Below are 12,752 nucleotides of genomic sequence, written 5' to 3'. Positions count from 1 at the left end.
AATCTTGAGGTTGTGATATAACTTGTCTAGTTATTGGTCACTAGGGAAAGGTGCACTGCAGATTTTTGGTTGTGCAAGGTTCATTGATGGGAGTGGCTAATGCTGCTGAACCTGAAAAATACCGATACAAAATCCCAAAAACATGACAGTGGATGAGTGTCAGCGCACAGCCTGAACCAGCATGGTAGCCTCCTTTTTGTTCATGCATTCACATCAAAACCTGTTGAGACCCAAGAACCAGAAAAGTCTCAATGTGAGCATAAATAAAATGAATAAAGGTAGCCCATGACATCCCTCCTAATATGGGATTAGATATGCAAAGGATACAATGCAGCACTCTTGTGGACTGGATCTTCATTCCCAAAAGTTAGGTGAGAGGGTGGTTTAAGGTGGTGTCAGAGGTTAAATTGTAAAAAATCTGAATCCAAAGTCCTTTAAACTCAACCACTTCTAGCTTTAATGGAGACTGACTGAGGGGCAGATGACCAGTTTGCTCATGGGAAGCAGGTTGGTTTTTTAAATACTTAAAATTAGGTTGCCTGCCTTCACGAAACATTCTATTTACAAATTACTTTTGCCTGGTTTCCCAGGCCTTGGAGAAATCTGGCAACTGAAGGCTGAATCTTGAAGATAAGTGGTAAGTGCCTTTACAGCACTGCTTGTGGACCAGGTGGTACAGTAATGTTTCTTCCAAGGCACAGCAATCTGCCCAGTTAACCACCTCTTGGAAATGTCTGCTCCTGATCATAATTGGGTCTACGTGATAGCAAGAAACAGCTGAAGGCACTAGATATTGCAAATGCTGTGGGCCTTGAACTTTCTGGCAAGTATTGAGGACTTGTGCTCCGGAACTAGCTGTGCCCCTAGCTAAGCAGTTTCAGTACAGCTACAACATTAGCATCTACCTGACCAATGTGGAAAATTGCCTAGGTATGTTCACAAAAAGCAGAACAAATCCATCCCAGCCAATTACCGCCCCATCAGTCTACTCTCGGTCATCAGGAAAGTAATGGAAGGGGTAATTGACAGTGCCATTAGGCAGCTCTTGCTCACCAATAACCTCACTGACACTTAGTTTGGTTCTGCCGGGGCCTTGATCCAAACATGGACATAAGAGCTGAACTTCAAAGGTGAGGTGAAAGTGACTGCGCTTGACATCAAGGCAGCATTTGACCAAGTGTGGCATAAAGGAGCCCTAGCAAAACTGATAATTGGGGAAAACTCCCCACTGGTTGGAGTCATGCCTGACACAAAGGAAGATTATTGTGGTTGCTAGAGGTCAATCACCTCAGTCCCAGGGCATTGCTGTAGGAGTTCCTTAGGGTAGTATCCTAGGCTCAACCATCTTCAGCTGCTTCATCAATGACCTTCCCTCCACCATAACGTCGGAAGTGGGGATGTTTGCTGATTGCACAATGTTCACCATTTGTGACTTTTCAGATACTGAAGCCGTCTCTGTCCATTTGCAACAACACTTGGATAACATTCAGGCTTGGGCTGCTAAGTGGCAAGTAACATGTGCACCACTTGTGCCAGGCAATGACCATCTCTAACAAGAGAATGTAACCGTCCTCTCTTTTCTACATCCCACCCATGATATTCAATGTTATTACCATCGCTGAATCCTCCACTATCAATATCCTGGGTGTTAGCGTTGACCAGAAAACTAACTGGACCAACCATACAAATACAGTGGCTACAAGAGCAGGTCAGAGGCTAGGAATTCTGCAGTGGGTAACTCCCCTCCTGACTCCCAAAAGCCTGTTCACCATCTACAAGGCACAAGTCCGGAGTGACAGAATACTCTCCACTTGCCTGGATGAGTGCAGCTCTAACAACACTCATCATCCAGGGCAATGCAGCCTGCTTGATTGGCACCCCATCTCCACCACCAGTGCACAATGATAGCAGACCGTGCCATAAAAAAGATGCACTGCAGCAACTCACCAAGGCTCCTTTGACAGCATCTTGAAACCCATGACCTCCAACATCTAGAAGAACAAGGGCAGCAGATGCATGGGAATACCACCACCTGGAAGTTCCCTTGCAAGCCACACACCATTTTGACTTGGAACTATAATGCCATTCCTTCACTGCTGGGTCAAAATCCTGGAACTCCCTTCCTAAAAGCACTGTGGGTATACCCACACCACATGGACTGCAGTGGTTCAGGAAGGTGGCTCACCACCACCGAGGGCAACTAAGGACGGGCAATAAATGTTGGCCTAGCTTGTGACATCTACAACCCATGACAGTGAATTTTTTTTTAAACCATGATCTCTCTCTTTCCCTTCACAGTTCCAGCTTTCATAGGCTTCAACCTTATGCAGCTGGCTTCCTGCCCAAAAGACCTCCAGCCTGTCAATCGTACTGCCTATGGGCAGGAACCCAACAGAAAAAAATTAAAGGAGTCCTGTAATAAAACTCTCATACAAGAAACAGGCTAAAACCCAGTCCAGTATCACTAAAGGTAGGGTTAAATTTTCAGGACCCATATCAATATAGGTAAACTAGAATGTTAAATTTAAGCTGCATTGCAATTCTGTCCATTATTAATGAACCTTTTGAATTAAGGCCTGACTCCTCTCAGAAATTGGTTGAAGTAATGGTGCATATTATTCATGGTAATCCAGGCATCTGTGAACATAGTGATTGCACGGCAGTCATATTCACTTTAGTCAGGTTCCCAGAAGGGAATTTGTCTGGCATAAAGGCTATTTTAACTCAGCCAGTCACTTATGCTAACTGTGCCAAATAAAACTACTTTGATTCACCATACTTCGCTCAGATGAGTGGGGTGATAGAAAGATTTAATGGCCCACTGGCTCACATGCTGTGACCATACAGTGAGTGGATTTGGAGAACTGGAATAAAATGTTATTTCCTTCAAGCAAATAAATATGGTAATTCAAGAAGCTGCAGGATTCTCACTATTTGATGTGAAAAGTGTGTGGTCCATTAATAATCAAGGTAGACCAGTGATGTGGTGACAAGATTTTGAGCACCTAATCAGAAAGGGAGTGATTGGGTCAGAAACATTTTTTTTCAAAATGGAATGTTGTTGACTTACTCCTTATGATACATGAGTGGCTTAAAAATCAGCCAGACCAAGTATCCAGGAGAGGGCTGAATCATTCAATTCAAATGGAAACCTCTTATGGTATTGGTTCAAATATATATTTAGCAGTCTTTTCTTTGAGTTTAATGTGGGATTTGACATTTATTTTGTCCATCTTTTGGAAAGCATTTCTTGCTCCCTGTTCAAATTGGAAGGTCCAGCTGAAGTCTTTGGAGAAAGGTGATCAGGCCAGTGAGATTCCAGAGACTCTGGGAGACGAAAGCAGCATTTAAGAATATTAATTATATTACACATGTGGCAGTTGCAACTTTTTTCCCTACTTGAGGAAAATCATTTGATCTTACTGCAAAACCTTTAGTGTCATTGCTATTGCTTTGCTTTTTTGTTTCTGCTGGTTGGGGAATCTATCTCTCAGCATCCACCCTATCAAGCCCCTTCAGTACTTTGTAGGTTTCAATGGGATCACCTCTCATTCTCTGGAATTTAGAAGAATAAGCCCAATTTACTTAGCGCCTTATTGTAAGAACCAATTTAGTGAATCTTCATTGTACCATCTCCAGTGAAAATATATCTTTGCTTTAATGTGGAGACTAAAACTGTGCACAATATTCCAGATGTGGTCTCACCAAAACCAGTACAATCATAGCAACACTTTTGTTCTTGTTTGCCAATCCCCTTGTAATAAAGGCCCACATGCAATTTGCCTTCATAATTGTTTTTAACTTTCTGCATTCCTTGTACAAGCATACCCAAGTCTCTGGGCATCAGCACTTACAAGTTTCACACCTCTTAAAAATATTCTATTCTATTATAATATTCTTTTCTATTATGACCAAAATGAGTAACTTCAGACTTCCCAACATTATACTCCATCAGAGGTCTTGTCCACTCATTTAACCTGTCTATACATCTTTGCAGTCTCTGTCCACCACCCCCCTCCCCCCCCACAGCTTAGCATCCCACCTAGCTTGGTATCATCAGCAAAGTTTTATATATTACTCTGTTTCTTCATCTAAGTCATTAATATAGATTGTAAATAGCTGAGGCCCTAGCACTGATCCTTGCGGCACTCCACTATTCACTGCCTGCCAACTTGAAACGGCCTCATTCATGCCCACTCTCTGCTTTCTATCTGTTAACCAATCCTCTATCCTTGCTAAAATATTACCCCCAACTCCTTATCTTGCCTATTAACCTTTTGTGTGGAACTTTATTGAATGCCTTTTGGAAATCCAACTATACTACATCTTCTGGTTCCCCTTTATCTACCCTACTAGTTACATCCTCAAAAAGCTCTAACTTGTCGGACAGGATTTTCCTTTAGTAAAACATGTAGAGTTGTTTTAACCATACTGTGCTTTTCTAAGTACTTAAGACATAGGAGCAGAAATTAGGCCATTCGGCCCATCGAGTCTGCTCCGCCATTCAATCATAGCTAATAAGTTTCTCAACCCCATTCTCCCCGTAACCTTTGATCCCCTTACCAATCAAGAATCTATCTATCTCGGTCTTAAATACACTCAATGACCTGGCTTCCACAGCCTTCTGTGGCAATGAATTCCATAGATTCACCACACTCTGGCTAAAGAAGTTTCTCCTCATCTCTGTTCTAAAAGGTCTTCCCTTTACTCTGAGGCTGTGCCCTCAGGTCCTAGTCTCTCCTACTAATGAAAACATCTTCCCCACGTCCACTCTATCCAGGCCTTTCAGTATTCTGTAAGTTTCAATCAGATCCCCCCTCATCCTTCTAAACTCCATCGAGTATAGACCCAGAGTCCTCAAACGTTCCTCATATGTTAAGCCTTTCATTCCTGGGATCGTTCTCGTGAACCTACTCTGGACCCTCTCCAGGGCCAGCACATCCTTCCTGAGATACGGGGCCCAAAATTACTCTCAATATTCTAAATGTGGTCTGACCAGAGCCTTATAAAACCTCAGCAGCACATCCCTGCTTTTATATTCTAGTCCTCTCGAAATAAATGCCAGCATTGCATTTGCCTTCCTAACTACCGGCTCAACCTGCATGTTAACCTTAAGAGAATCCTGGACTAGGACTCCCACGTCCCTTTGCACTCCAGATTTCTGAATTCTCTCCCCATTTAGAAAATAGTCTATGCCTCTATTCTTCCTACCAAAGTGCATGACCCACACTTCCCCACGTTGTATTCCATCTGCCACTTCTTTGCCCATTCTCCTAACCTGTCTAAATCCTTCTGCAGCCTCCCCACCTCCTCAATACTACCTGTCCCTCCACCTTTCTTTGTATCATCTGCAAACTTAGCCAGAATGCCCTCAGTTCCTTCACCTAGATCATTAATGTATAAGGTGAAAAGTTGTGGTCCCAACACTGACCCCTGCGGAACTCCACTAGTCACTGGCCGCCATCCTGAGAAGGACCCCCTTATCCCCACTCTCTGCCTCCTGCCAGACAGCCAATCTTCTATCCATGCTAGTACCTTGCCTCTAACACCATGGACTCTTATCTTACTGAGCAGCCTCCTGTGCGGCACCTTGTCAAAGGCCTTCTGGAAGTCCAAGTAGATAACATCCATTGGCTCTCCTTTGTCTTAACTGCTCGTTACCTCCTCAAAGAATTCTAACAGATTTGTCAGGCATGACCTCCCCTTGATGAAACCATGCTGACTTTGCCCTATTTTACCATGCACTTCCAAGTATTCTGAAATCTCATCCTTAATAATGGACATTCACAATCCACATTCCTCTTCGCTCCACACACTAGAATGGCATTCTTCACTGGTGCCATGGTCTGTCCACTCATCCACCTTGCAGTTCTTTTCCTCATCCACACAGGTAGCAAGCACCTTGAACCTGTTGGACAAAGTTAGGGCTGAGGCCCCTCCATCATTAGATGTTGGTTCCCCATATCTGCCTGACTCTCAGTCACACGCTCCTGTCCCTGACCATTATCCAACTCTTAAGGTTCTGCCTAACATGATGGGTGTAACTGCCTCCTGGAACAAAGTGTCCAGGTAATTCCCTCTCCCTGATGCCCTGTAATGTCTACAACTGAGACTTCAGCTCAGTAACTCTGAACCAGAGTTCCCTAAACTGCACATGCTTAACTGCAGATATGGTTGTCTGGGATTGCAGTGCATTCCACAGATTTATGCATGCTGCAGTCATGGCATACCACCAGCCCTACCATTTTTGTTCAGCCTTATTTATTTTGTCAGTAAATTAAAATTTACACAAAGTAATAGAAAGTTGCAATCACCAAGCTTGGAGATAAAGGAAGAAAACTTAGCAAATACTGGAGGCTGAAAAATAAAGTAGAAAAAGGAGCACCTCTTCCCCCTTTGCACTGAATTCTCACCTGAACCAAATTTGCCGACTATACACTAAGTCTCACTCTGGCATTGTCTCTGTGCATGCCATACTCTGTCCACCCCTTGCAATAAAGGTCACTCTCCATTTGCCTTCCTAATTATTTGCAGTACCTACATGCTAACTTTGAGATTCATATAGAAAGACACCCAGGTCCCCTCTTTACTGCAGCATTCTGCATTTTCTTTCTGTTTCATTTACTTGCCTATTCTTCCTTCAAAAGCGTTTTCCCACGTTATATGCCATCGGCCAAATTTTTGCCCACTCATTCTACCTATTTTTATCCCTTTTGCAGACTCTTTGTATCCTCCTCAAAACTTGCTTTTCTACCTATTTTTTATATGGTCAGCAAATTTGACTATGATACAGATCCAAATCATTAATGTAGATCGTAAATAGTTGAGGCCCCCTGTAAATAATCTGATCTCTGTGGCACTCCACTCATTACAGTTTGCCAAGTTGAAAATGATCCATTTATCTCTACTGTTTCCTGTTGGTTAGACAATCCCCTATCCATGCTAATAACCCATAACAACAAAAGCTTTTATCTTGTGTAGTAACCTTTTATGTGGCACCTTATCAAATGCCTTTTGGAAATATAATACATTTGCGGGTTCCCCTTTATCAACCTTCTTACCTACTCAAATTTAGATTTGTCAAATATATCTTTTTAACAAAACTATGTTGACTCTGCATGATTATATTGTGATTTTCTAAATGTCATGCCACTACTTCGTTAATATTGGATTCGGCATTTTCCCAATGTCAAGTGTTAGCCTAACTTACCTATGGTTTCCTTCTTTCTGCCTCCTTTCTTGACTGAACTTGGGGGGAGAAAACAAAATCAAGACATGGAGAAGTGGGGCATATGGGACAAAAAGGGACCTGAAATGGCATTTGGATAACAGCAGCAAACAGGTCAGCCTGAGAAAAAGAAACCTGGCCAGTGGAGGGAAAAAAGACTTGTGTTATAGTATATGAAATTTATAGCATAGAAACGAGATAAATTTTATTCTCCTCCATTGAGCCCCATCAACATATTCTTTTCTCCCTCACATTTTTTTAAACTTCTCTTAAAAGTATGTTATTCACCTTGGCTACTGTTGCTGAGTTCCACGTCTTAGCCGCGCTCCACGTGAAGAAGCTTCTCCTGAATTTCCCATTGGAATTTATTATTGACATATTTATGCCGCCACATTCTTCTTTCGCCCACCAGTAGAAACAACACCAACAATTTGAATTTATATTGCACCTTTAACATAGTGAAACATCCCAAGGTGCTCTGCAAGAACATTACCAATCAAAATTGGACCTAACACCTCATGTGGCTCCTTGACCCAAAATTTGATCAAAGCACTAGGTTATGAACAATGTCTTAAAGGAGGAGAGGGAGGTAGAGAGGTTTAGGGAGGGAATTCAAAGCTTGGGGCCTAGGCAGTTGAAAGCATGGCCACCAATAGTGATTTAAATAGGTCATGCCCAAGAGGGCAGAGTTGGCAATTTCCAAGAGCCCATCTTCTCAATGTCTACCCTATCCAAACCCTTACCAGGTCACCTTAGTTCTTAAAGTCTCAGCCTGTTCAATCTTTGCCTGAAAAGTCATCATTGGTCCCCTCGGAATAGAGGATGACGTCTGTCAGGCTTGACGAGACTTCAGATGACTGAGGAGCCCAATTCTGGATCCACATATTCTTCTGCAATGGGGGCACGTTTTGCGCAGGGGAGTGGAAGTCGCAGCCCCGGGTTGGCTTCCTCCTTCCTCTACCACCGCTGTTCTGCCTCACTGTTGAGTTGCTGAGCCTCGAAGTGGCTTGCGCCATGATGAACCAGGTGGTGCCATGCTGAGTGATCGGCAACATTCTCCTCCCAGTCAATGGTGTTAGTGCCTCCATGCTTTATGGTGACCTTGAACGTACCCTTATTTTCCTTTGGTTGTCCTTTGAACGTTGCCAATGGAGAGCTAAGAGAAGGGAACCTGCCAAGGGAGGATGTTTTCGGGCATCCAGATGCAACGGTCTGTCCGTCGGAGTTGGTTCCACAGGAGCCGGGCTTCAAGTATAACCTCTTCAGTTTAGGTATCATTCTAGTAAATTATTTTTCCATCTTTTCCAGTTCCTCTATATCCTTTTTATAATATGGAGACCAAAACTGTCCACAGCAAGATTCTATACACGTTTAATGTAACTTCTCCACTTTTTACCTCTACTCTCTAAAAATGAACCTGATTGCTTTATTTGATATAACTTAAACCTGTGTTACTACTTTTGGGTGATTTTTGTACCTGTTACCCTATATCTTGTTCCCATTAGACACTTATTTTCTAAGGAGCATGTGGGCTCCTTATTCTACCAAAATGTACCATCTCACACTTATTTATATTGTGGTTCATTTGCCATTTACATGCTCATTTTGAAAGCTTATTAATATCGCCCTGTATTTAGCTGCAGTGTTCTTCTGTATTAATTTATCGTCATGCCTAAACTTTGAAATTGTACTTATTCCTGAAGTTTATGCAGTGCCTTTCATACCTCAAGAGATTGTAAAGTTCTTTACAGCCAATTCAGTACTTTTGAAGTACAGTCACTGTTGTAACGTAAGATACGCGGCAGCCAAATTTCTGTCTCCCAAAATGAAATAATGACTAGATCATTGCTTTTGGATGTTGGTTGGGGGACGAATGTTGGCCAGGGTAACTGGAGAACTCTCCTGTCGTCAGATTAGTGTCCTGGGATATTTTACATCCATACTACTTTTGTTTTCATGTCCTATTTGAAAAATGAATGCAACGCTACTTCAATATGGTGCAGCTAATGCTGAAAATATTTACCATAGAACCATTGAACCTTAAAGCACAAAGAGGTCTTACAGCTCATTGTCTCTGTGATGGTTCTGAAGTTGAAGCGTTCCCAAACTATACCTGCCATCTTCCCCTTATCATCTTTGACTTCCAATATTTATCTAATTACCTCTTTTTTAAAAATGCAGTGGCGCTTGCTTTTTAATCCCTGTAGCAAAGCAATCCATGTTCCAAAAACACTCAAGTTGACCAAAAATGTAATGCGATTTATGCTCCCAAACACCAATATAAAATTATCCGTACGTTCTGTTTACCTTTGCTTTGTATTTATGCATGAAAATGAAGTATTATAAATCATCCTTTTTCCACCCCTCTCTACTTCGATTCCTTGCAGGGCCTATTCCTTTATGCACAGCAATCCCTTATTTGTAGAAGCTTGATGCTGAGCTCCAGGCCCCATGAAGATCTTATTCATCACTTCAATCTTAAGTTGCTAAATTTGTACTGATCAGCTGTTTAGAAGTCAGAGTATTTGTCATGTAGTTGTAATTGTACTGCTGGAGCAAAGGGCAAAATCTGGAAATCATGGGAGTAGCAATGAAAGCATCAGGAGTAAGAAAAGTAGAGGCAGACGCAAGAAGGGGTTCTAAAGTTTCCTGTCCTTGCTGGAGGAAACATCATATGATGGGAAAAGCAAAAGAGAGGTACTTTTATTGGCCTCATAAATGATTTAGATCAAGGTTCACATACTGTGGCATGCCTGTCCTCTCCACGCAAACTCTTTCTCACATACTCCCTTGTTTGTTTTCTCTTATTTCATTCTAGCTCATTGCGATTTGCATTAAATTAGGGGCTCCAGACACTGGCATTGATGGCACTGATGGGCAGTTAAGTAAAATGGTGTTTAAGGTTTGCTGGCAGCATTTGATCAGGTTTAAAATTTTTGGTAAGTTGAGCTGCTGCTTGCTTTATTAAAGTAGTTTAAAATTAAAATAAAAGATGATGATGAATGTTACTAAGGTCATTGCTGACCAGACATTGCAGGAGGTGGTGGAAGTAAGGAGCAAGAGTGATGGAATATTCCTTGGGTAAATATTCTTTTTCAAAAAAAATTCTGCTTTTTGTTGCCTAAGATTTTCCCCTCCTCCGAATTGCAATATACAACTGTACGTATGGTTACAACTGTAGCAAAACTCCTATCCTTTCATGTTCCAGTCCTCTTGTGATGAAGATTAGCTTCTTTGCTGTAAGATTCTGTGTACACCCCATAGACTTCTGAATGAATGTGCAGAATGTAGCCAAGTTGTTTTGAACAGAATGGCCTTCGTGTGCCACTCAAATATTCCCTGTCTTCTGACCAACATTCTTCCTTCAAGCGACTTGACCAAGAACAATTTAACAAGACATTTGTTTGCCCTTGGGAATGGAGATAGGTTATAAAATTCAGTTTTACTTTCAAAGGTGCTGCTTAAAAAGTCTCCCAAAGTTATGGGTTTCAGGTGCTTGCAGCTCTCAAATATCTGAAGGAGAAAAAATTGCAGTGATGTGAGAGGGTGAAAGGTGGGAGACTGGTTGGTTTGTTCTTCGAAAGAGCCAATGCAGATTCAATAGACTGGTTACCCCTGTACTGTTTTATTCTGACTTTATTTTTCATGGTGCTAGTTTTGAGTTGTATACAAGTTTTTCTTTTGTAAGAGGAATTTGAATTACTTTGTTTTGAAAACTCAAGAGAAAATATTGACTTATTTTCATCAGTTCCACAGGCTGACTGATTTGTTCTCTAAAATTGATTTTTATTAAGTATGCAGCTGTCCCGTTTGAAATCCAAAATGCATAACTTGACTAAAAACACATTTAAAATGTGAAATATTTTAATCTAAAATGTTAATACTTTGAGGAAACAAAATATTCAAAGCAACTGCATAAACAATCCTATTTTTAGATGTGGTTGATGTTGAGTACAATGGGATACCTTTAAAAATAATGCATTTGGAGAAAGAGAGAAGTTCACGTAAATGAACATGTTGCAGTTTGGAGGTACAGTAGCTTCAAGACCAAATGACATGCAGTGTTGAGAACTGAATTCACTAGAACAGGCTTGGGGTAAGTTTCCTTCTGAGGGGGAAATCTGTGGGGAAAGACGAGTTTTATTAAGCTGAGATGTGATTTGGCAAAAGTGGACTACAAACAGCTACTTGAAGGTAAATCAGCATCTGATCAATGGATGGCATAAGGAGGAGATAGAGGGCCCAGAATATGCTCCCACAAAGAGCGGGACTCTCAAATCTAGACACCCTGAAAGAGCATACAAGATGGAATAAGGCAAAAAGGGAAACTGATGACAGATACCAAGAGCTCAAATACTGCAGAAAATCTAGCGGCATATAGAAAGCACAAGGGTGAGATTAATAAGGAAATTAGAAAAGGAAAGAGTGCTTTGAAAAAATATTGGTAAAATCCAGAAAAACCCAAGGATGTTTTAAATACATAAAGAGCAAAAGGATAACTAAGGAAAAAGTAGAGCCCATTAGACACCAAAAAGGTAACCTGTGTGTGATGGAAGATGTGGGCATGGTTCTTAATGAATACCTTGCATCAGCCTTCACAAGAGAGGGGAATGAAGCCGATTTTGCAGTTAAGGAGGCGGTGTGTGAAATATTAGATGGGATAAACAGAGTACTGTGTTAAGGGGTTTAACATCTTTAAAAGTAGACAGATCACCAGGTCCAGGTGAAATATAACCCAGGCTGCTAAGAAAAGCTAGAGAGGAAATAGAGGCTCTGACCATTTTCCAATCCTACTGGTGTGCCAACTAACTTGCACTGTTGTTTAAAAAGGGAAGAAGGAATAGACTGATTACAGGCCAGTCAATTATTGGGAAAAATTCTGATGGACAGTATAGCTCTTTTAGGCTGGCACGGACATGATGTTCTGAATGGCTCCTTCATGCGCCATAAATTTTCTGTTTTGATTCTTGGACTTTGCAGAATCTGAAAATGTTTCTGGGAAATGCCAAATGGGAAGGAATGATTTCGATCTAGAATGATCCAGATTTAGGTTAAATCCATGGGCCACTAATTCTAGAATTAGGTGAAGCTGGCAGCAGAGGTCTATTCTGGACCCAGTGAAATACAGCTAGGTCTGCAACCCATTTCACAAATGTTTCTGCAGTATCAATGCTGCAACTTGATGAAAGCATGAGTGAAATTTCACTGAAATAAAATCCAAGTATTGTCAGTGGCTTTGAGTGGAGAAACAATTTGCAACTTGACATTTGGAGTGACAGGTGATAGTTATATGCTTATGCTTGAACAAGTTGTCATATCTATCCAGTTAATGGTGAGTAGTACTGTTGAGCCATTGTTTTGGTTGTAGAAGTATGTTGCAACTTGGGCATTAACAGAGTTAAAATATTAAACATGTAAGCTGGTAACGGTATGTGGACAACTGTCAGATCTGGAAGAGCATTCTTCATTGTCAGCCTTCTGTCTCATGAGATGACATTTTGCATCTTGGTCAGTTCTGTTAAAC

At 41.4% G+C, this 12,752-nt stretch overlaps 1 protein-coding gene across 4 annotated transcripts in view; it reads left to right on the top strand.

Annotated features, from left to right (window-relative positions):
* The window catches only part of cbfb (core-binding factor subunit beta), a 102,068-nt gene that overhangs the window by 85,892 nt on the left and 3,424 nt on the right, over positions 1-12,752 (top strand). Inside the window, exon 6 of one of the 4 annotated variants that reach the window (XM_078544070.1) lies at positions 2,299-2,470. The exons of the other annotated variants lie outside the window; for them this stretch is intronic. Within the exon in view, the coding sequence (XP_078400196.1) occupies positions 2,299-2,447 (149 nt within the window). The 3' untranslated portion in view covers positions 2,448-2,470. The remainder of the gene's footprint in view (positions 1-2,298; positions 2,471-12,752) is intronic. 4 annotated transcript variants of the gene reach the window in all.

The sequence above is a fragment of the Cetorhinus maximus genome, chromosome 6 (genome assembly GCF_964194155.1).
Source record: "Cetorhinus maximus chromosome 6, sCetMax3.hap1.1, whole genome shotgun sequence".
NCBI classification, from domain to species: domain Eukaryota; kingdom Metazoa; phylum Chordata; class Chondrichthyes; order Lamniformes; family Cetorhinidae; genus Cetorhinus; species Cetorhinus maximus.
This window is presented reverse-complemented; position numbering and strand designations above follow the sequence as displayed.